Consider the following 24975-nt stretch of genomic DNA (forward strand, 5'->3'; position numbering starts at 1 on the left):
TGAAGGTGTACAACAATTTTATCTGTATGTTGAGAGGCTCACTCAAAACCTACAGGTGTCTGTCCTTGGAACAATGGACACAAAAGAAAAAACTTCATTTAAAAGGGAATTCTCATACCTTGATGTATAAAATATAGTATATTACATTTTTTAAATATTTAAAATGCAAGGAGTGCCTGGATGGCACAGTTGGTTATGGTCCGACTCTTGGTTTTAGCTCAGTCATGAGCTCATGGTTATAAAACTGAGCCCCCCGAGCACAAAGTCATCTTGGGATTCTCTCCTTCTCCCTCCACCCCTTCTACTTGTGCTCGCTCTCTCTCTCAAATGTAAGAAATTTAAAATACAAAACTGCAATAAAGCTGGAAAAAAAAATGACACATTAATAAAGCATCCACTAGGATGCCAGGTGCCCTAGTAAGAGGCCCCTGACCTCCTCTGCTCCCTTCCACAACTCTGTAAATGAAGTATTACCCTCATTTCACAATGAGGAAATTGAGGCAAGAGAAGAGCTTACTGTATGAAGACAAAAAGAATACTGTGAATGTTTTTAGCAAAAAATGTCTATATTCATGTTGTAACTTGGCTTCCTTGATGGCTTCAAACTTTTTCACTGTGTTCAGTGCTGTTAGACTACTTCCTTTGCAGGCAAATGTGAAACAAAATTTTCTATGCTTTTGACCACGGGAAGGCTGGCAAGGCACACTGAAGAGAGTTGTTCTTCAGTAAGTGTGAAAACCAGAATGACTTAATGTTGAAAGTGTAAAAACCATTATTTAAGATAACATACACCAAAAGAATATGAAAATATGCATTTATTACCAACAAAGTAGCATTTCCCACAGATTTTTTTCCCCAGTTATACACACACACACAGACACACACTATAGCAGGACAAAATTACATTTTTCACATACTAAAGATCCGTATTCCAAAGAAAGTAAGCAAATCAGAAAGCAGCAAAAAAAACAAAACAAAACAAAACAAAAAAAAACTTCGAACACTACAAATCTGTGAATAGAGACACTCTCCTTAGGCAAATCGATGAGGATACCTGTCACCTTCAGGTTTTAAATATTTTATTCATCAAATCAGACTTGGTGTTTTTACATTTTGTTTGTAATTAGAAATCAACTTTTGCAGAAAATATATGAAGTTTTAAGTGGCTGAGTATATATAATGTGCTACACTTCTTATTCTCTTATGTTAAAATGATACATAATTTTTCCTTTACAGCTCAAAATCCAATGTAAAACCAAGTATTAACTTTGTCCAGTAGAGAAATATAAAATGCTTACAAACAAGTTATAGGAATAATTACTGCCATATGTAAACGGAAATGTACTTGATCATCCCCCCACCCCCCCAAACGCACTCATCTTCAAGCTCCTTTTTTCACACTGATAATCATTTTGCAGAAGTAAGATGACTGGCACTAACTCAGACAAAAAACAAATGACAGTAAGCACATATTAGTAAAGATATTTTGGTGGAAAACAAAGTATTAAACAACAAATATTTGGTAACAAGATCCACCTACTAGTAGGTTACCAAGTTTTTCAACTTTTACGTGAGTTGTTACACTAGTAAAAAAATGTTATTTTAAAATATTTTCATAATACATGCATTAGGCTAAGAGTAGAAGGCTCTCTTAAAATTTTCTCAAGAAAAAAAATACCTTTTTAAAGAGAAAATGTCCAGGTGAGAGGATATAGACTAGGGTTCATTATTTTTTTAACCTAATAATACAAATTTCCATGGCTAGTGATGAATATACGAAACTGAATGCAATTCTTCAATTTATTCAAGCTACCAACTAAAAAATAATTTTGTCATTACTGGCAGAGATCCAATTCAACTGTTCAGAGACATGTTCTTGGATTAGTCCAATGGATTTATTTTTTTTAAAATAGTTTTGGCACTATTAGTGTAACTCAGAGGAACAAATGATTCTCTCATCTAATTCTTTCTTGCTCCAAAAAAAAAAAAAAAAAAAAAAAAACCAGTTTAAACTAGATTTTTTAAGACAGTTGGGTAGGGTCAACACTGTAAGGAAGGACCTAAAAGTTCAGGTTCTAGAAGTATTGTGTTTTAAAACAAATCAATATTTCCCTCACTCTTGAAATAACACTGAAAATTTTCAAATATAAATTGTAGAAACCAGTATATGAAATTTTAAGAAAAAATCCTACTAAAAATAATTATAAAAATGCTTTTAGAAATTGAAGATGTAAAATACAATTGACTTTAAATTAAAAAAACTAAACAAAACAAAACACCAAACCCACACACACTTTTCCAGGTTATTCTTTAAAAACCCTTATCACTTGATTTTTTCCTGTCAATCTTTTGGTTGCACACTGCATCATCTAGTGGCCACCTTGTGGCATTTCAAAGACTTTCCCCTACCATTTCTAAAGCCCAGTACATATTTCCCTTGAGATACTGATACAATTATAATGTCGTTTTGTAAAAAAAATTTTTAAAGGCCCATAAAATTCCATTTCCTGGTGAGATAAGGTAATCCTTCTTAATAGGAAGAAATAGATTTGTCATAAATTATTATTATACATTAGTCTAGACATTTCCATATTGATTCTTTTTTTAAATTAAATATTATACTGGGAGGACTTTAGCTGTAGAGTCCTCTTTAGACTCTGAAAGTAATTAAAGTGACTCTGGAATTGAAGCTCGGGATCACCAGGTCACCCACACTTCCTGTGCTGGGTCACCCCTTCCCCTGTACCTGTGATGTGAAACAGTGAATACCTTTTACCATGGGAACCCAATGACTCATAGGCAGAGAGCCAAGGACTTGAGCTCAACAGAAACTGAAGACTTAATTTCTACTGTCAGATGAGGCCCCCATAGAAAGAGTGACTATGGTCTCCATCCATCAACCCATTTGTATTTAACAGGTTTCCAAAAATGACCCATCTCTTAGTCTTAACGAATCTTTTATTCAGGTGAGCCATACTCATAAACAGGAGTTAACCAAAAATGCTCCGTTTCTGCTCTTTACTTTTATTGAGAAGGTTGAGTGAATGTGATACGGCGCCGCCGCCTTTGGAAAGCCTTTAAATTCCATCTGTTAGGTTCCAACATATGAGGACCATTGTAGACAAACAATACGGTCATCTTCTCAGAATAAGGAAGATTCTGCAGGAGCTGTAAGTGTTAGAACAGATGGTCCCATAATGCCATACGTTAAGAGGCACAGTTTGCGAACCTTACATGTGTCAAGTCAAATGTTATTTCTAGTGTGAAGTTCTCAATTCGATAAGATACCTGGCCAGACTATGATCCTTACTTGAGCTAGCACCTGGCCTAAAGAATCATCAATACCTGGCCTAAAGAATCATCAACAAATGCCTTGTCAGCACTCCCAGGCCAAGTAAGCTTCTACAACTTCTAGGCTGACCCTGGAAGTATGTCCTTCAGAATTTTCCTAGGATCCATACTTTAACTCATTTATCCACATATACTTCACAAGCAACTTGTATGGCCCATGAAAGATTGGTAGCCTGAAAAGTGTGTGACAGAGGGGTGGGTTCATACACCAGGGTGTTTGGTAAATAGAGTGGTAAACATTCTGGCTATTCCAGAGAGTAACAGGAAAAAAACAGATTATTCTATTCTAAGAAAATGTGCATTTAAGGTGGGCTCTCCAATGAAATTTTTCATGACTACTTAATTTAAAAGGGAAATCTGATGATAAACACACCTTTGAGTATATTGGTCTTACAAATTAGCTCTTGCACAAGATGTAACAAAAGAAAATTTCCTGCTATAATGGTTCTAGCTTATGGAAAATTCTCCGTAAGGATAATTAAGATCTGCCCTGCGCCAGGGGACTGCTGTTGGGCAAATACAGAAGGGCAGGGCATCCTTGGGTCTTTGAGGAAATGAGGAGTGCCAGACTTCTAGGGTTATATTCTCCTGCCCACCCCCCCCCTCCCGCCCCTTTTTTAAAGTACTAAAAGAAGAGCCTCTCTAGATAAAAAGTGCCAAAAGCAGGGAGGAAATTTTGGTTCTAGAACATAATTCTATGCCTCCTACGTTTCTTTTTCTAATAATAAGGTTTCTGATTAAGTATGTCACTGGAACTTGTCCCCTTTATATAAATATTACTGAAATCTTTTTAGTTCTGTCTTGGGGGAGTGTTTCTGCTCATTTATGGATCGGGCCATAATCTGCTCTATGATTAGACCACAGGGGACTTCTGAGTACAGAGCACGTGCAGATGTCTTATTACCCACCTTTGGTGTAATAAAGAAGTACTGAGATGTATTTTCTTTACAAGCAGTATTTACAACCATTTCAAACACTCTCCGTTCATTGATCGGGTCCATTCCCTAAACAATGACAACAATAATGATTACATTTCAATCTATTATAAGCTACACTAAAGCGCAAGTAAAAGAATAAGCACCACACCTGATTGATTTCATCAACTACTCTAAATGGACATCGATTAAGCTCCTGGAGCGCCATCAAGTACAACATGGTGGAAACACTTCTTTCACCTCCACTCTGATGGTGTGGGGTTAATTCGTGCAGCTGCGTACTGCTGCGAAATTTGACTCGAATTCGAATTCCGTATTTATCATAGTCTTCCTGTAGAACAGTAAAAAGTTGTTGAAAGGTTACAGTTTTCTCCAGCAATTTTATAGTATTTGATGATAGACTGAATAAATCCATTAGAAGAGTTAGTTCCTTAAAGATCTCTAATAGCTTTGTAGACAGCAACTACTTCTTTGATACTTTATTTGTAAAAAAAAAAAAAAAAAAAAAAAAAAAAAAGGGATGATCAGAATACTGCTTTACAGAGTAACTGGGAGGATGAAACGAGATAACGGACTTCTAAGTGCTTCGGCACAGAGCCCGGCAGGTGCACAGTATATTATGAATTACATTTGTTACTACACTGTCTCTTAATTGTGTAACAAGCCTAAAAAGTCTGTGGATGGCCTCACTATGGCAAAATCTACTATCTTAATAGAACTGAAAAGTGAAATAATGTTGACTATCCTTATGGATAGTCAAGCAGGTGAAGGAGTCATGGGGCAAAGTTCCTAAAGTACTACCTTGCTTTGTATCTATGTACAGAACGTACATGCAAGATTGCACACATGCTTGAAAGAAAATGATCTTTTATGGTCTTCATTTCTATACTAGGGGAAAAAACTTATTAGGGAAAATTTTCAACATACACAAAACTAGACACTAAAATAAGCTCAGTAAAATTACCAACTAGCCTCAGTATTATCAACATAATGACCAACCCTGTTTCATCTCTAACTCTACCCTTTCCTCTTTTCCAATGATCTTAAAGCAAATTCCACATTCACTTTACACATTTCTGATTCAAAATTATCTTACACCTACCATTTTGTAGTGCATTAAGTTATAGTTTAAGGAATTAGTAACAAGTTTCCAAATATTTTCATTCCTGTGTACTCTTAAAATCTTGAATAAAAGAGGAAACCACTGATATTATACTGTATTTCAGTTACATTTGCCAATCTCTAAAGGACTCTTCTAACGTGGAGAATGGTAGATTTATAAAGCAATTCATTCACAGCTGAATAACCATTACCTATCTGGATATAAAAAAGAATTTTAGTAAGGCTATAGTGACTGGTCTCATGTCGCAAAAAAAAAAAAAAAAAAAACCCGACGGACTCCCACAGGTGGTGTTTTCCTTCTCAAAGATTGGAGAGAGAGAATGAGCAAAGTAAGAGAGAGCTTAAGAGAGGGAGGGGTAGAGGGGGAGAGAGAAGCAGACTCCCTACTGAGTAGGGAACCCAACACGGGGCTCGATCCCAGAACCCTGGGATCATGACCTGAGCCAAAGGCAGATGCTTAACTGGTTTATTTAGGGTGCCTAGGTGGCTCGATTTTGCAGTTAGCAAAATTTTCACAGGTATAACTCTAGAATAAACAAATAATTTACACAGACTTTTAGCATATAATTAAAATTACTTGCCAAGAAACATTTCAAATGCAATATTACCTCATTTTCTGTATGTAGATCAACTTCACCAGCACATTGCATGGAACTGAAAAAATTGCTGAATTTTTCATTAATTTTTTCTACAAGTTCTTTTAAAGGATTAAGCCACCTTTCTTTTACCTGCAAATCAATTCAACATAAAAGGGCAATTTAAAAGAAGTATTACTACGTTCTGACAGAAAATTGTCCATAAAACAAAGATCAATTTAGTCATGAGACCATACATGGCAGTTGTTCTTAGAAACATGTCATTTCAGTTTGCATTATTCTACATTCCCATATGATAAGCACGTGACAGAAATAAAAGTTAAAGGTTAATGACCTGTGAAATGTTTTCCCTGTATTTATCCAGTTCAACCTTCTTTATCTTTAGTTCCTCAGTTAATTGCTCTATTTCTTCTTCTCTTTTTGTGTATTCTTCAACAACCTGGCAGAGAAAAAACTATTTAAGACAATCTACCAAAGGATAACATTACAGGAAATTCTGCATCAATTAAAATACTAACTGAAAATATGCCAATTGTTGCATTGTTTGTACGCAATTTATGTTCTTCTACTAAACGTGTTTTTTTATCCTTGAAAAAATAGACACTGCAGTATTTCAGGTTAGCCCAATGATTCTTTTTATAAAGGAAAGGCACAGAACAGTGTGTTCCTTAGGAAGAGTCTATTTAAAATTCTAATAGATTCAGAATCTGGCATTTAAAGCACATTGTTCCTGCTGTCTGGCTTATTATTACCAAGAGCTCTAGTACAGAGTGGGAGGCGAGTGCTGGAAGGAGGTGTGCGTGCGCGTGCGTGGTGGGTGTGAGGAGGGGGGCAGTGGTGCTTGCGGGAGGCAACAGGGCAAGTAGCATACTGTAGGATTCAGTCCCGTGAAGCAAGAAGCTCTTGATCTTTCTTCAGTTAATAAAGCATCAATTTCATCCAATGTGTTTGGAAGATCCTGGAAAGCCTAAAAGGGGAAAAAAACAAAGGTCTGTTATTACAAGCAGTCCAGCAGAAGCAGTTCTGCTTGAACAGTTAAGTGTTCTGCTGAGTAAGTATCTACTATGTGTTCAACAGCATGCTAGCATACAAGGAATCAGAGGAATTCAACAGGGGTTTTTGCCTTCAAAAAGCTTCCACTTTATACACTTAGTAACACTGGTAACACCTTAAGGCCGAGTGTTGGTGCTGAGTATTAACGTTCTATCCTACAGCTACAGGGAGTTACGGGGGAGGAAGGGATACCAGTTCATGCTGGAGAAACTACAGAGAGTTAGGGGAAAGAAGAGGCCTCAATTTCATCTTGGGGCCTGCAAGCAAGTAGCTGGGGAAAAAGCGAGGCAGAGGGAGAGGAGTGTGGAGAACAGAAAGAGCGCTGCATACCATGGGGGGTGAGGAGTTGTGTCCATTTGGAATGGTGGGTACTTGCTGAATTGGTAGAATGGGTCCAGAATATGTGGGGCATTGAAAGAGAGCAAGAAGTTAGAACTTTATACTGTACTTATGAAGAACGACAAAAGCATCTTAAGAATCCAATTACTTCGACGGTAGAATTTCACCACAGCATGGCTGACCCTCGAACAACGCAGGGTTAGGGGACCGCCCCCTCGCCCCCACCCACCGTGTAGTCAGAAATACACGTCTAACTCCCAGTAGTCCACTGCTGCCTGCAGGCCTCAGCGATAATATCAACAGTGAGATAACACGTATGAGATAACACGTACTTTGTAGGTTACGGGTTTTATATACTGTACTCTTACGGTGAACTTGACAAAAGGAAATGTTATTAAGAAAAACACAAGAGAAAATACGTTTAGTGCTGTATTTATTGAAAGAAATTGCCCTGGGGCAATTTCTAGAAGTGGCCCCGTGCAGTTCAGCCCATGTTGTTCGAGGATCAACCGTACTACCTTCTGAGCCCTGACAGAGAAGTGGGCACAGGCCCTTTCCTGTCTGAGGGGGAACCTGCAACACTCAGACAAAATGAGGTACAGAATGCATCTTGACGCTCTGAAAGAGGTCCTGAAGTATTACATTAATCTAATACTTCAATTTTAAGGTCTTTTAACTGTTTCTGAAAGCCTGGAGAAGTTGAACTGCTCTCTCTAGTCAGCATCTGCTGCTGCTCTGACGTGACTGCTGAGCTTTCAGCCTGTGCTGCGCACGTGCATGGGTCTTCACAGGCTCCCTAACAGGCATCTTCAGGTGGAGATGGTCCAACAGAAAGACTCCTGTCACCCACCCTCCCCACCAATGGGGGCAAACCTAGTTCTCCTTCAGTCAATGGCAGAACATAGGGGGTGGTTCTCCCTCTTGCCCTTCTCCTGAAATCCATTAGCCAGTCCTGCTGACTGTCACGAAAAGATCCTCAGGTCGGCAAACTTCCCTTTCCAGTGCTCCTACCCTGCTCCTTGCCACTTTTCGCTCTGGCCTGGCCCTGAAGCAATCCTCTTCTAAATGGCCTCCTTGCTTTCATTCTTGGGTCCCTCCTCGAGTCTCCGCCTGGCAGGCAGAGGGGGCTCCTACATGCCCACACCAGTCCCATCACTCCTCTCTCTGATCTTCTTCTGGTGGGTTCCGTCTCCACGTACAATCCAAACTCCTTCCATGGGCTTACGGGGCTGCATGATCTGACTCCTGCCTGCCTTTGGGCCTGGATCATAATGTCTTAGCCAGACTGAGATTGCTTCCTTCATGTGAAACCTGCCCTGTGTACTTCTACCTCAGGGGCTTTGTATGGAGCTGTTTTCTCTGCCTGGAAAACTTTACCCTCCAACTCTTACTTGACTAATTTCTTTTCTGCATTCAGGAATCCTCTATAATAGTATCTTCCCAAAGGAGGCTCCCTGACACTATCCTCTTACCTTGTTTCTTCTTAGCACCTCTTGACAGCCAACATTATCTGCTTTTTAATTCATTTATCTGCTCCACCCTCCAGACTAGAATATAAATTTCAGTAGAGAAGTATCTGTCTTGTTCAATGCCTGATACATCAGTAATGTTTTTAATATGTGAATTATCTTCTAATTTTCTTTCAAAAACAATACAACTTATCAAGAGTAGACTAATTCTACGCTCTGAAAAAAAAAATTGGTGCAGATCTTGTGCTAATATTTATTTTATAATTCCATGTACTCTAGAGAAGTTCTAATATATTTTTAGAAACAGCCACCACTCAGTTCGTCTTTTCTATGTACCTACTACATCCCTATTATGTGCCTAAATAGAACCATTTTCTATGGTGTAGTTGATATAACAGAGTAAGATCTTTGAGGATTTGAAAATTATAATCCGAATGGTTCCCCCCACCCACCATTTCATTAGGTATTGAAAGAGATGGGACATGAACTACTGAAATAGGGAAATATACATTCGTTATCTGTTCAAATTAAGATAAAATACCTTAAATAAAAATTCATTTTCTACTTTTATTTTGACATTGTTCTGAGAGTTGGTATGATCCCCACTCGTCAGATAACAGAGCCACGGGGCCGCATAATCAGTGGTGGAACGTGGACTAGAGGGCAACAACTCCTTGTACTAACTGAACAATATGTCAGCACAGAAAACAGAAAGGGAAGGAGGAAAGGCTCTTTTTCTCCTTTTCTCACCAGATGTTAGCCCTAAAGATTCAGGTCCCGCTTAAACCTAAATAAACATGCTAACTTCCAGAAAAACCTTTTCATTTTGCCTTTTTCTAGACATCCCTTCTATTTACTATTTCTTATATGCCAATTACCAATGCTATGTTTCCATAAAGAACTACACCCCATCCCCTGACGCTACCTCTTAAAGGGAGTTTGGAGAAAAAAAGCCTCTTATTGGAAGAATGAATGTTACGGAACTGAGAACTATGCAAGGGGATAGCCGTGCTTTAATAACTTTAGGACTAAGCGAAGATGGAGGAATGCCCAGGTTTGAATACAGGAAAGAAAATCCACTATGCACAATGACTTTACATATTCAGTTTAAAAATGGGGGGGTGGGATCCCACATTCCTTATGGCACGTTGTGTTTCTCAGGGCCCATTACAATGCCTAACACACTTGAAGCAGATAAAGAAGGTGCGCAGCATGTGACCTTGCAGCCTTATATACTTGTTATACTTACTGTCTGGTATTCTTGAGGAACTGTCTGCTCTGCACCCAGGTTACATACTTGCCTAGCTCTCTTCATCAGCTCCTTGCATTTCTGCAATAATCTCTGTCGACTTTCATCCAGCTCAATGAAATGTTGCTATTGCAAGAAAAAGAATTGACCATTTTTCTGTTATCATTAGATCAGCGAGCTACTTGATCAAATGAGCAATTCACAGGCATGCTTTGGGGACACTGGATTCAGTCCCAGAGTACCTCAATGAAGTGGCCATCACACGAAAGCAAGTCAAATGAATGTTTTAGTTTCCTAGCACATGTAAAAGTTACATTTACCAAAATGTGGTCTAATTGTGCAAGGGCATTATATCTTTAAAAAAAAAAAAAAAGTACATACATTACTTAAAATATACTTTATTGCTAAAAAATGCTGACTACTATGTGAGCTTTCAGCAAAGCGACTCATTGATCCCAGGTCACCGTAACTGATACAATAATGATATAATATACAACATCTGAAGTGTAGTGAAGTGAAAAATACAGAACGAGGTAGGCCTGTAGATCAATGACTGAATACAGGGAAGCAAAAGCATCTAAAAAAACCATACCTCAAAAATCACGACAGCTATTATTAGGAAGATTAAATTTGAACTTAAATTTTAAAATATACCAGTATATCCTATGGCTATGTTCTGCGCCATAGTTCCCTTAAGAGCGCTGAAATTTAAATTTGCTTTTTTCTTCAACAGTTTAACTTAGCTATATATAATTATACTCTAATACAATTTGAAATACACAGTCCGTAGGCTTCCTGTCTGAACACTCAGCATCTGAATGTAAAGAGAACCTGTAAATAGTGTTTGGTAGCTGTCCCACTGCCTTTCATATAGTTATCATTTATTCATGGACCCACTCATTCCTTCACCAGATAATTACTGAGAATCCATGGAATGTCAGGATTTTATTAGGCACTCAACACAGAAAGTTGAAAAAGGAGAAAAGACAAAATTATTATCATTAAAGAAACAGCTCTATTTATTGAAAGCTAATGTGCTGTATGCTTCACACAGGATGCCCTTATTTCTCACAATACTATACAATGCTATTATTCCCCATTTTGCACATTAAAAAAATAAAGCATCCTGTCCAACCTCACAAATTTAGTTGCAGGCTGTCAGGATTCACAACCATGCCTGCTTCTAGAACTCATGCTCTCCTTCTTAAGCACCATGGACGGCCCTTGGACAGGGCTGGACAGATGAAAGCAACGCCTGGCAGGGGAGGGTACAGGAAAGGCCAGAGGGGTCACAGAAGCTATGACAGGTGAATGGTCTTCAAGAACAAGAAAGAAAGAAATTACTAGGGAGGCTACAAGTAGCAGAACAGATTCCTAGCATTAGCATCCTAATTACAAATGTAAGGGCAGGGAAGCCTCCCTGAGGCTTATTTAGGGAACTAGTAATCTACCATAATTGGAGGAGAGGTAAGATTGTACAAAATCAGAGTGATAAGGTAGGCAAGAGCCAGATGACAAGTTTCATTTGTAATGAGGAGAGCATCATGGAATGCCTTCTGTGGGCCAAGCTTGTTATATGTTAAGTCCTCTAATCCTCATTGCAATCTTAGAGAAATGTATTATCTTCTTCATACATGGCTTAGAGGTATTAAGAAACTTTCTCAAGGTTATAAAAATACCAAGTAAACAGGTTCCTAAGAAAACAGGTCCAGCTTACTCTTTCCACTAAACCTCAAACTTCAGTCTGCACCAGAGGGGTGCGGGAGAGGATGGTGAAGATGATTAAAACAGTATTGATGCCCAGCCACATGGCAGATGTATTTACTCATTAAGATCTAGGGCAGAGGCCTGCACATGTGTATTAACAAGATCCTCAGGTGATTTTTATGCATACAAGTTTGATAGCAAATGCGCTAAACTAAGAAAAAAGTAAAGGAATTCCTGGACTGAACTGAAAATGCAAAGCCAGCCCAATACTCACTTGCTATTATGGTTCTCTAAGCCTGAGACAAATAGAGGAAAATGTTAAAGATTCCCCATCACCTCTGTTCCGCTCTCAGGGCCAATCACACAGAGGCAACTGTCAGTAAGTGCCAGAAAGAGACCACACACTTCTAGACTCTTCCATTTCTGCTTCATACTCCTCTGGGCCTTGCCAAACAAAGCACCAGAATGTTACGGCAAAGAAATACGTGTGGGCCTCTGGGCTTGGGAGGACCTCACTGAACAGTTGCCTTCCAATGAATAGCATCGATCTAATTAAAGAGAAAACTGTTCTTTCTGTATGTATGTGTTTGTGACACACTTCTTTAAACGGTGCTGGTTTTCTCCCTACTCTAACCATAATTCGTATTATTGAGTCTTTTTGGCCCGGGGTAGGGGAGCGGTGGGTAACGATAGGAAAGAAAGAGAGCCTACCATTATCTAAGATAATGTTCTATAGTCACACTAATGAAAAAGGCTTTTGTTAACAATTCTGCTTAGAGTCTAGCCTTTAACAGTTAACAGACAACAGAAACTCTTCATCTGTGGGAGACCAAGGGAGGAAAAGGCAAACTGACAAACTGTGCCCCACCAACATCTCAGAAAGGACTATTCTAGGAGTATATATTCCGAAAGAATAAGTATCCTTTTTTCTGAAATTCTGAGCACATTCAATGGTCCTGAAAGGTGTATAGTGACATTGAATATGGAAAAGCTTCTCTAAGAGGGCCCTCTAGTGATAGAAAGCAGAACTGCTCACAGAATTTCTTAATATAATTGCATGTTTTATATAAAATTAACACAGTAAATATTTAACAATTAGTCAAATGACAATGATTTTCTGTAGTAAAGGAATGTGAGCTTTTACTAAAACAGTAGTTGTAAATAAAAGCATTGCTTCAATTTTCCTTTAAAACAAGCCTCAAATTTCATACCAATAGATTTCAAGTTCACGTTAACTTTTAGTACATACACATATTTTAGAAATATGAAAAGTAATCTTTTAATATCAACTTGAAATTTTAACGTCAAACTTGAAATTTAAAGATAGTGGTCTTGACTTTTTACTATTCAAAATAACAAATTCTAATAGTGAGCCATTAACAAATGGCAATAATACTGTTTACTTGTTAAATGACCCTCCTTCTCCCCAAATCTATTTCCCTTAAATAAACTAAAGGTTCCTGAAATTGTTTTGCGGGACAGAGGGAAGCAGGCAGCTAGAGAAGAGAACATTAGACGGAAGCACAGAATTTCTAAATTTAGTGTGAGGATAAACACAAACAACTTCTAATTCTTGTAACTAATGTTAATTCTGATGTAAACCTATACTTCTGAAGGAAACCCTGGTTTCATGGTAGGCAGTGCACTAAGCATTCTGATATATATTAAATAGAATTATCACATCACAATACCCCTTGCCAGGCAGATAGATGTTTTAATACCTATGACCAGAGATAGACAAGAGACACTGAGTGGGATCAGGAAAGCAGCACACGACTTAAAAACCTCAACCAAGTAACAGGTATATTCATCTGTATCCACCTTTATATTCAGGTTTACATGTTTATTAACTTGTCCTAAAAATACTCCAGGCACAGTTAACAAACCAACACTTACAACCACCTGCCTTTCTCTGAGGATATGTTAGGGGCCTGGAATCCTCTTGCCCTCTTTGCCTTCCAGTCTGAGGACACATCAGAATCCATGGTAGTTAATCATCCTTAAGTTCCCTCATGGATACAACACCCACTGACACAAGTCCGTCCTCTCTAGTTAACTTGTTTCCATGATCAGCGTCAAGGACAAAATGGGGAAGTGATAGTAATGGTTCCTTAGTGCAACCTGCCATGTGTTCAAAGGGACAAGTAGGGGGAAAAACACTATTTTTTCCTTGTTTCAAATGAAGTAGGAGAGCAAGAAAGAATAGTAAGAGCATCTGTGGGTAAAGGACAGCAACCAGAAGAAAAAAGAACAAAAGAAAGTGAATGATGACAGGTGTATTCTATATAATTTCATTCGTCCTTGATTATTTCAAAAGTGTAGTTAGGGACTATGGTCAGTCAGCAACAAACATTTATTGAGTACACTGTGCCGGAAATAAAAGAACTTTCCAAAAGGGATGCATAAAACAATTTTCAGATCAACTAGTGAAAAAAAGAAACAGAATGGTACCAAACACTGCTGAGGAAATGCAAAATATAGTCAGGGAGTATCAGGTAAGATCGTTATGGGAAAACCTGTCAAGGGCTGTACGCACACAGGTCTTTGCTAGTGGTTAAGAGGCTGAGAAGTGAGTGGCTATTTCCAGGTAACAAAATCTAAAGGGACAAGCAGCTAACCACAGATTATTTCTTTGGACAGTGTAAGGTGGCCATCTTTATAAAAAATTAGTGATTCAAAAACTGAAAACAAACCTTTCTCCCTTCACTCTGCTCTAATATTCCTGCTGCTACTAACAAAATGGATCACAGGGCAATAGCTGTCAGTTTACACCAAATCTTAGTATGTCCATGTGAACAAAAGCTGCTGGAAGAACAGCTCTACGTCAAGAGTGGGCTGAAGTTTGGGAGAATGTTTACCCCAAAGCCATCATGATTTCATGATACTTCTGTCAACATGCACAAACCTATAGTCTTCTTAAGCTTATTAATGCTTAATTCAAAAATACAAGTTCAGGCACAGAGATCCAGTACTGTATCATGTGACTGGACTTACTCCATATAGTACAGGCATGATGGGTCAATTTCTCCATGAACTCTTTTCTATAATAGCACTTCCTACACTCCATAACCAGGTTCACAGCCTCACTCAGTGACACAACTGTAGCATGGGCTCTGTAATTATTCACCAACAAAACACACGAGGGCAAAGGGCTTCACTCACACCCCGTGAAATAAACCCAGATGAGGCCCTCTGGGGAGCTAGCTCTGTACCCAGCCCCCACAGCTCCTCCTATCAGGGCTGTTTCCACTGAAAGATACTACTATAGTTTACTATTACACAACAGAAAAGTTTCTGAAAAGTCAGGTACAATGTGACTCGTGTATAGACCCTGCCAGAGTACAGCAGATTCAGAGAAGAATGGATGACAAAGCGTACAAGGGGACTTCAAATACAGGACAAGCTTTAAAAATCTACAATTATGGCCAGATGTTACATTTGTTAGGGGTAAGGACATGTGGAAGCTACGTTACTCCTCCTACTCGAATGTACCTTTAAAATTTCATACTTGAAAATACTGCAAAAAAACTTTAGTAAAACAAATGATAAACTCCTAAGTTTTGGGCAGCCCTGGTGGCTCAGCGGTTTAGTGCCACCTTCAGCTCAGGGCGTGATCCTGGAGACCGGGATGGAGTCCCAGGCCTGCATGGAGCCTGCTTCTCCCTCTGCCCCTCTCTCTCTGTCTCTCGTGAATAAATAAAATTTTAGAAAAAAAAAAAAAAACTAAGTTTTTAAAGAGTTTTTTCAGCTTTGCAGTGTACTGGTGAATAAGCTGCGTGTAAAGTATACAACTTGGTAAGTTCTGATGATCTTACACAACAGTGAAACTATCATCCCCAATGTAACAAACGTATCACTTTCAACTCTACATACTCCTCCTTGATCTACCCCACTGTATCCTCCCCCCAGGCAACTGCTGATTTATGTCTGTCACTAGGCATTCTACTAGAATTCTAGAATGTCACTAGGCATTCCGTAGAATTTCATATAAAGGGAATCAGAGGGTTTTTTTGGTCTTCTATCACCCAGCATAGCTGAGATCCATCATGCTGTGTGTCTCAGTAATTCATTCCTTTTAATGGCTGAGTAATATCCTGTTGTGTGGATATACCATAATTTGTGACTTAACCACGGCTGGACATTTGTTTCCAGTCTTTACCTATTACAAAATTGCCACACATTCTGTGCCGGTCTTTCATGGACATATGCTTTCCTTTCATTTGGGTAAATACCAGGAAAGGAATGGCTGGATCAAAATATACGGCAGGCAGATTTTTTAGCATTTAAGAATCTCTCCAATGGTTTTCCAAAGTGGTTGCACACTTGAAGTCTCTAGTACCAGTATATATGTGAGCTCCAGCTGCTCTACATCCTCACCATCACTTCGGTACGGTCAAAGTTTGTCATGCTAGTGGGTCTCTGATAGTAGCTCAATATAACTTTAATTCACACCTCCCTACAATAAAGTTCAGCATCTTTTCATATGCTTATTTGCTGTCTATTGTATTTTCTTTAGTGAAGATCATGTTAAAATCTTTTGCCCGTCTTCTGACTGGGTTGTCTTCTTTGTGTCAATAGTTGTTTAAGAGTTCTTTCTGTGGTATCTGTAGGGTCAGCAAACTTTTTCTATACAAGGCCAGCAGGTAAGTATTTTAGGTGTGGAGGGCCGCAGACAAACTATCCTGTATTTCTTTTTTAATCCTTTGAAAATGGAAAAAGCATTAGCCTGCAGAGACTTTATAGAAGCAGACGTTAGGCTCGATAAGGCCCCCAGGAAGAGCCCTTCATCTTGATACAAGTCCTTCGTCAGGTGTTAGGTGCTGCAAATATATTCTCCCCGCCAGTCTCCAGCCTGCTTTTTCTTAACAGCATCTATTGAAAAGTTAATTTTGTTGAAGTAAAACTTCTGATTCCTTTTGCCTTATAGTTCATGCTTTTTGTGTTTCATTCAATTTCCCCAAAACCAAGATCACTAAGAATTTATTATCTTTCCTGCAAAAAGCTTTTAGCTTTAGTTCTTACATTTAAGTCTATGATTCATTTATATATGGTATGAGGTAAGGGTTGTGGCTCATTTTTTGTACACCACTCTTCAATTGTTCTAGCACTATTTGTTAGACTATTCTTTCTCCACTGAATTGCCTCAGTTATCTATGCCAAAAAAACAATTGACTATGTATGTGTGAATCTATTTCTGGGTTCCCTATTCTGTTCCACAGAGCCATATAGGTCTATTTTTACACCAATACAATAATGTCTTCATTACTGCAGCTTTATAATAAGTCTTAAAATTAGGAAGGGTGAGTCATCGAACTTGTTCTTTTTCAAAGTTCTTCTAAGTCTACTGCATTTTCGAATAAGCTTGTCAATTTCTAAAACCCTTGCTGGGAACTTTATTGAATATATATATTTGGGAGAGAACTGACAACAAATCCTGAACCTCTGATCCATGAACATAATCATTCTCTCCATTTATGTAAGTCTTATTTTAATTTCAGTAAAACTTTGTAGTTTCTTATAAATATATCCTTAAGCACTTCCTATTTTTGAAGCTATTGTACATGGCATTTTTAAAAATTGGGTGTGGAGCCAACTCAGGGTTTGCACTCAAGAACCCAAGCTAACGCCTGAGACGAGATTAAGAGTCAGATGCTTAGTAAGGCACCCCAAAGAGTATTTTTAAACTTCCAAATGCCAATTGTTCACTGCTAGTAGACGGAGCCACATCTGATCCTGAAACCTTGCTGAATGCACTGATTCTTTAAGATTTTCCACAGAAATCTGTTGGTCTGAAGTAGACAAGTTTTTGTTTTTTCTTCACTGCACTGGCTAGATACTCTTGTACAATGTGGAACACAACTGATTAGTGAGCATTTTCCTTGTTTCCAATCAGTAGGGAAAAGCTTTCATTCCTTCATCAATGAGTATATGAGCTAATGGTTTTGGGTAAATGCCTTTTATCAGATGTATAAAATTTCCTTGTATTCCTAGATACACGGAGTTTTTATCATTAAAGGGGTGCTAGACTTCAGCAAATGTTTTTTCTCTGTGTATACTTAAGATGATCATCTGATCATCTGGTTTTTCTGTAGTCATTCACATGATTACACTGATGAATTTTCAAACATTAGATCAACTTTTGGGATACACACTGGGATAATAAACTCACTTGGTTAGGATGTTTTACTCTTTTATAAAGCACTGGACTTCACTTACTAACTTTTTAAAAGAATTATGAAAAAAAAAAAAGAATTATGAGACATACTGGTCTGTAGAGTTGCCTGGTTTGGATATTAGGAATACTAGCCTCATACAATGTATCAAGAAGTAACCCTCACCCCACCCCCCACACCTTTTGAAGACTCTAGGTAGAACCTCTATTAATTCTTCCTTTTCAGGCTTGGTGAAATTCACCAATGAAGCCTCTGGATCTGGAGTTTTCCTTGTGGGAAGGTTTTTAAGTACAAATTTAATTTCTTTAGTAAATATGGGGCTAATCTAATTAGGTCTTCCTTCAGGGACTTTTGATATGTTGTGGCTTTTCAAGAGTGTGCCCATTTCTTCTAAACTGTCAGATTTACTGCCAGAATGTTTTTGACCATATTCTCCTAATACTCTTTTACCATGTGTAAGACCTGCAGTGCTTGCTCTATTTCCTACTGGGTTCCTCTTCCCTACAGTGTGGCCTAAAAACTCTCCTGGCAGTAAGCTAAGGCAATCACAGGGATCACCTTGCACTGTTTTCCCTTCTCTCAAAAATCACCATCCTGTGCTGCCTGTTATCCAGTGTCTGAAAATCACTACTTCATATATTTTGTTCCATCTTTTAGTGGCTTAAAGTGAGATAATACTTATGACCCCTATTATTTCATGATGGTCAAGAATGGAAACTTTTTATTTTTTATTATGGAAAACTTCAAACATACACAAAAGTAGAATATAATAAACCTTCATGTACCTATCATCTACAATTCTAGATCCTCATGAATAAATAAAATCTTTAAAAAAATTTAAAAACCCATACTACAGCTATTAGAAAATGTTTAGTTACATAACCTGTGTATATGAATTTACTTTTTCAACTGTAGGTTTCACCAAAATCAAAATATAATTAAATACTTCTGATGACAATTTATCATCTAAATTGAGATCTAATTATAAAATAGACTACTCTGAAGACTTGAAACTGGTAGTTTTAGAACAGTGGTTCTGAAATGGGAGCAGTCTTGTTCCCCAGGGTACATCTGGCAACATTGTCACAACTGCAGTGGGGAGGGGTATACTGCTGGTATCTAGCAAGTAAAGGCCAGAAATACTGCATTCTACAATGCACAGCACAGCCCCCACAAGAATTCTCCAGTGTAAAATGTTGACAGTGCTGATGTCGACACACCCTTGTTCCAGAGGCTTAATCAGACTGAAATTTTCTCACAAAATAATTTCATGTTATGTCTGTGGGAATACATATAAATATCTGGTTATTTTTTGGTGATGTTAGCAGCTAATGTGATCCACTGATTCATTAGCAGCTGCAAAGTGGTGATATTCTAATACTAAAATTCCCTCTGCATTTATTATCTGAAATGCTCCTGTAAAGAGGAACTTCTCTTATACTTGTTTATCCTAAGTAATAGTTCACATAGGAAATTCTGGATTGTAGAATTCTTTGCCATTTTTCAAAATAATGAGCTCGTTCTCCAATATCCTCCAAAGGTGACCAATATTACTATTTTTAAGTATATTTATAATTCCATAAATATAGAGACTTTTGATAGGTATTTTGGATCTTTTTGATTTAAAAAAAAAATCCCTTGGGCTTATCATCCTCTTATTTAAACCTTTCTCGATCTCTTCTCTTAGATGTACCCCTCACATTCTGCACCATACTGGAACTTGGAAATAATCCTTTTTTAAAAGATGAGTTACACATCCTTTTATACTTAGTGACAAGATTGATGTTTGGCCTTAGTTCTGTTTTTTTTTGTTTGTTTGTTTAACATTTTATTCATTCATGAGAGGCAGAGAGACACAGACAGACACACAGAGACAGAGGGAGAAGCAGGTTCCCTGTGGGGAGCCCAATGTGGGACTCGATCTCAGGACCCTGGGAACACAACTTGAACCAAAGGCAGATGCTCAACCACTGAGCCACCCAGGTGCCCCAGTTCTGCCATTTTATGTCATATTTACTTTTGTGGCAAATACACATATAAATAAAATACTCAATCTTTAAAGATCTGTTTTATCTTCCTCCCCTTTTCTTTGTGTATCTTTTGGTATTTAGGAAAGTTTACGCAAATACTTTATATAATGTCCTATGTCCTTTATATTTTATTTGGAATAGTGTCTTTTGGTTCCCACTATAAATATTGAAATTCTCCCTTATTTCTGTCTCCCAAAGCACCCACTCTGAAGTATTATCCTTTTATTTCCTGATAATACCTATCAGACAGTCAGGAAGTATATTCTATTTTACTTCTGTTGTCTCTCTTCTCCCATTTTTAGTGCTGCGTGTTAGCTACAGGGTCAGCCTTCTAACCATGTACTACCAAGTTAACTGTCTCCTTAGTGTACCACATGGTTCTAGTTTCAGTAAGCAGCATTCTTTTGCAAAGTAGTTTAGTCTGGTTCACAGGACCTGGACCACCACAGCACCATCCGCCTTTCTAGGACCTGCAGTCACCTCCCACTTTCAGCTGTTCTCAAACTGATCTGAGCTTTCCACAGTTAGTGGGGCCTCCCTTTAGAGAGGAGAACCTGTTGGTGACCTCCATTTTTGGGTTCTCTGAGCTCTCCCTCTGTTTACCACACACTTACCGATAACACACTAGTTGTACCGCCGCTGCCGCTGACTTAATCTTACCCACTGATATGATGGAGGTTCATATGTGTCATGTAATAAAGAATTGGGCTTTTGTCCCTGGTTTTTGGGAAGGAGACTCTAAACCCTAGGAATTTTCTGAGTGATAGGAATGTCTATTATTCATAAGCCCGCCCCCTTGGATCATACCTACATTCAAGCTTAGGAGAGGACCTAAGAGCTTGAGGGGACTCAAGAGACAATGCCAAAAGGCAAATTATGTGATCAGAGTGTCGGGGCATTGAGTGACTTACTCTTGAGCCTTCAGGGGAGAGGGGAAGAGCCTGAAGGGCAGGCTTGTTGAGTCTGTGCCCTTAACCTGAACAGTCTGATGCTAACTCTGGGTGGTCAGTGGGAGAGTATACTGCAGTACAACAACAGGGGAGCTCTGAAACTTAGTTTTGTTGTATATGTTATCCATGAATTTGTGGTCATTATCCTAGTTACTCTTCTATTTTTAAGAAAGGATTTGGAAGACTCAAAAACTATGCCACTGTCACCACTTCTTTTGCCAGTTCGCCCTTGCAATTTTTGTTAACTTTAGAGCATCCTGTTTCACCCCTGCACACTATTTTAATATTATTTCACAGATCGATATTAACGGAAGTTTAAACCACCAAAACTGTACACCTAGGCCAGAATTAGTGTTGATTATAACTCATCTGCGGTTTATTTTATGGGATGTACAAGCTGCAATAAAAGCTACTAGATGCTACCTGTTAATAGTGTGACTGTAATTTAGATGGGCTAAGGGAACACAGAGGAGACTTTGTCGAGTGACTACATAAGACTCTGATTATTACCATAACTCCCCCTATCAAGTAACATAAAATACACTGTTTCAAAAGATGCTTCCTCATCAGCAAAATGCATTAATTCATAAACTAAAGAGCACATAACAAAATGCATATTCTAAGTGCTAGATACAGGTTTTCAAACCAGGTCTAAGGCTAGAACCACCCTATCATAAAAAATAAAAGCAAAAACCGTACCTCTGTTATACGAAGTTGTGATGAAGCAGCCATGTAATCTGATTCTAATTTGTTCTTCTCAGAGATCACTGTAGTATTTTGAAGAATTAAATCAACTTTTTGTATATGCAAAGAAGTACAAATCTAGGAACAAAAAAGCCCTAAAATTTTAATTTGTTTTACAACTAAGAAAAAGTTTTTTAAACTAGTATAAACCATGAGAAAAAGGAACATTTTTTTAATGTGACTGATACCTCAATTAGTTCTTTTTACAACTACTTCTTACAAGAGAATTTTTAAATGTTTTTCTGTGCTTAATTGCATCATCTGGAATAAAATAATTTAGCTTAATGACAGCTTTTAACTAATTTATTAACCTATAAGGAGAAATGTCAAACAAAGCAAGTTAAAATTGATAGTAAAAATCTTAGAAGAGTTTTTTTTTTTTAATTTTTATTTATTTATGATAGTCACACAGAGAGAGAGAGAGAGGCAGAGACACAGGCAGAGGGAGAAGCAGGCTCCATGCACCCAGAGCCCGACGTGGGATTCGATCCCGGGTCTCCAGGATCGCACCCTGGGTCAAAGGCAGGCGCCAAACCACTGCGCCACCTAGGGATCCCCTTAGAAGAGTTTTTAAGAAAATGCCTTACCTTTACAAAGTTTGTTAATTCAGTAACAAGTTTTGCTTTTTGAACATTTATTTCTTTGATTTTGGTACTTGCTTTTCGCTCTTCCTCTTCAAGGTTGCAAGTATCCTGTTCCATCAGTTTTAAACTGCATAAAACAATGATGCAGAAATCAGAGTTAACACAGGGACTGAGCAAAAATCCTTAGGTCTCCTGCTATTTCATGGGCTTTCTAGCAATGCTACTTCCCCTACAGGGCTATGATGAAAATTTTAAAAAGGTAAAACATATAACACACTTGGCACAGTGCCTGGCCCTTAACCAGTTGATGAATATTAATTACTACCATTGTTATTAATGTTGTTTACATACAGTCTCTTACTTAAAGTAGTTTAACTGAGGATATCTGATTAAGATTTAAAATACATACTGAAAAGACAATAAACCCTAAAAACTGACACTCTGCTAGTCAAGGTGAAGAAACTAAGAATCAGAAGTTACTCTAAGATCATGTATAGCAAGCATGTGGTTAAGACATGTTTGACATCCAAGTTCTTTCCACTGCACCATGTTACCTTTTCTCCACTGGAAACAATAATAAATAAGTTCAGATGTTGTAGAGAGGGGCCTGACCAGTACATGGAAGAGAGTAGGGGGATGCCAGGGAGGTAAGGCGAAATGGGTCGAGTGAAAGGAGACTGTATAAATGAAAAGTCAATCTCAAGGAATGCAGTGTTGTAACTAGAGGCAATTAATTATAGGTATGAGACAGCAGGCTGGTGATGGGTATGAAAGGCCATCTCACTACAAAAATCCACACTACCTATGAAAAGTTTTTAAGACAGTGGGTCCAGCAGAACAGGTGAACATGAAAAGTTAAGTGACTTGTAGATGATGAAAGAGAGGAATGAGGCCAGAGGTGAAAGTTGAAAAGAGACTTGAGAGATGAAAAACCTCCTAGGCAGCCAGACTAAATACTATCTTGCTTTAAGTAATCAAGGTACACTATTACTTTTTCACTGAGTTAATGGACAACTGTTTGCTTAAAAACAAAACCCCCAAAGCCCCAAACCAACAAACAAAACCAAAACAGCACCAATTCTCTTAACATATTTCAATACAATTCAATTTACCAATGTGTTTAAAAACATACTACATTAGGGCAAGGTAAACAGATAACCTTAAGGCCATGAGTGGTCATTTATTACCAAAGGTTGACAATGCTATTAATATTTAAATCTTTATAGAAAACATAAAAGAAAAAATCACAACAAAAAGGTCTGAGGCCATGAGAAAAACCTTTGAACCGGAAGCCACATTCCCTGCCCCTAGAATAAACATAAATTTTATCTCTGCTTATATATCCCCATTTCTACAAAATATCCAAACGCAATAAAACATATCAGTTCTAAGAATGGTTGCCTACCAGTTTTTCTTTAGGAAAAGACTTAAGACTATTCATGTCCTTGTACAGAATTCTGTGGAATGTGTGAGCATGAAGGCTAAGCAGACATAATTCCAATTTAACAAGGGAGATTACAATTGAAGAAGTGAGTTAAATCCCCAGATGCCCATTCTCTTCTGTGAAAATCAGCATGTTTTCCTCCTCTCCCATTACTCTCTTTAGAGTCGAGAAGAGAATGCACAGCTTAATGGCTAATGGTCTGGACTGTTCATCTCACTGCCTGTACCCTCTTCTCTCCTCTCCCAGCAATCCAAATTCAGTGGATGGATTACTTTGGATATATGTCTGGGTCAGTGGCTCTCAAGGGGTGTTGCAGAATCCTGTGGGGATCCCTGAAACCATTTCAGGGGAATCATGAACCATTTTCACTGTTGGAAGAAGACCTCAACTGCCCCATTCACTGAAGTGATGTTTTGCACTAATGGACAAAAACAATGGTGAATAAAAACGCTAGTGCTCTGGAATGAATCTAGGTAATGGCACCAAAGGGGACTCAGAGTCATGAGATTCTTCACTGCCGTGTACTTAAAAATTTCAAACATACCAAATTCAATTAATATTTTTGATGACAGAAAAATTAACTGTATTAAATCATGAATCTTATTTCATTTTTTACCTAAAGTATAATTGACATATTAGTTTCAGGGGCAAAACATAATGATTTGGTGGTTGTATCGATCCTGAAATGATCACCACAAAAAATCTAGTTAACATCTGTCACTATACAATTATAAAAGATTTTTCTGCTAAAGAAAACTTTTAAGATCTACTCTCAGCAACTTGCAAATAATGCATTACAGTGTTATTAACTATAGTCATATGCCATACATTACATTCCCATGAGCTTTTATTTTATATTGGAAGTTTGTACTTCTCAATCACCTTCACCTATTTTACCAAACCCCCAACACTCCTCCCTACCCCCAGCAACCACCAATCTGTTCTCTGTATCTATGCATTTCTGTTCCTTTGTTTTTCAGATTGCACTAAAAGTGAAATCATACGACATCTGACTTATTTCACTTAGCGTAATACTCTCAAGTTCCATTCATGTTGTCACAAAAGATTTCATCCTTTTTAATGGCTAAATAGTGCAGTGTGTGCACATACATGCGTCATGTTTCCATGTGTATCCCACTTCTTTCCCCATTCATCCTCCATGGACAACCTAGGATGCTTCCATGACTTGGCTCTTGTAAATAATCCTGCAATGAACATGAGAGTGCAGA

The 24975-nt window shown here is 38.1% G+C and overlaps 1 protein-coding gene across 3 annotated transcripts in view; it reads right to left on the bottom strand.

Annotated features, from left to right (window-relative positions):
* Positions 1-797: 797 nt before the first annotated feature.
* SMC5 (structural maintenance of chromosomes 5) overlaps positions 798-24975 on the bottom strand; it is a 93321-nt gene continuing 69143 nt past the window's right edge. For 2 of the 3 annotated variants that reach the window (XM_038527106.1, XM_038527108.1), the window contains exons 16-25: positions 22306-22429; positions 21674-21796; positions 10115-10240; positions 7388-7432; positions 6876-6971; positions 6339-6443; positions 6017-6136; positions 4438-4617; positions 4260-4355; positions 798-3168 (exon numbers count right to left, since the gene is read on the bottom strand). In XM_038527106.1, the coding sequence (XP_038383034.1) occupies positions 3025-3168; positions 4260-4355; positions 4438-4617; positions 6017-6136; positions 6339-6443; positions 6876-6971; positions 7388-7432; positions 10115-10240; positions 21674-21796; positions 22306-22429 (1159 nt within the window). In that variant the 3' untranslated portion in view covers positions 798-3024. The remainder of the gene's footprint in view (positions 3169-4259; positions 4356-4437; positions 4618-6016; positions 6137-6338; positions 6444-6875; positions 6972-7387; positions 7433-10114; positions 10241-21673; positions 21797-22305; positions 22430-24975) is intronic. The other variant, XM_038527107.1, reaches the window with a different exon arrangement.

The sequence above is a fragment of the Canis lupus genome, chromosome 1 (genome assembly GCF_011100685.1).
Source record: "Canis lupus familiaris isolate Mischka breed German Shepherd chromosome 1, alternate assembly UU_Cfam_GSD_1.0, whole genome shotgun sequence".
NCBI lineage: Eukaryota > Metazoa > Chordata > Mammalia > Carnivora > Canidae > Canis > Canis lupus.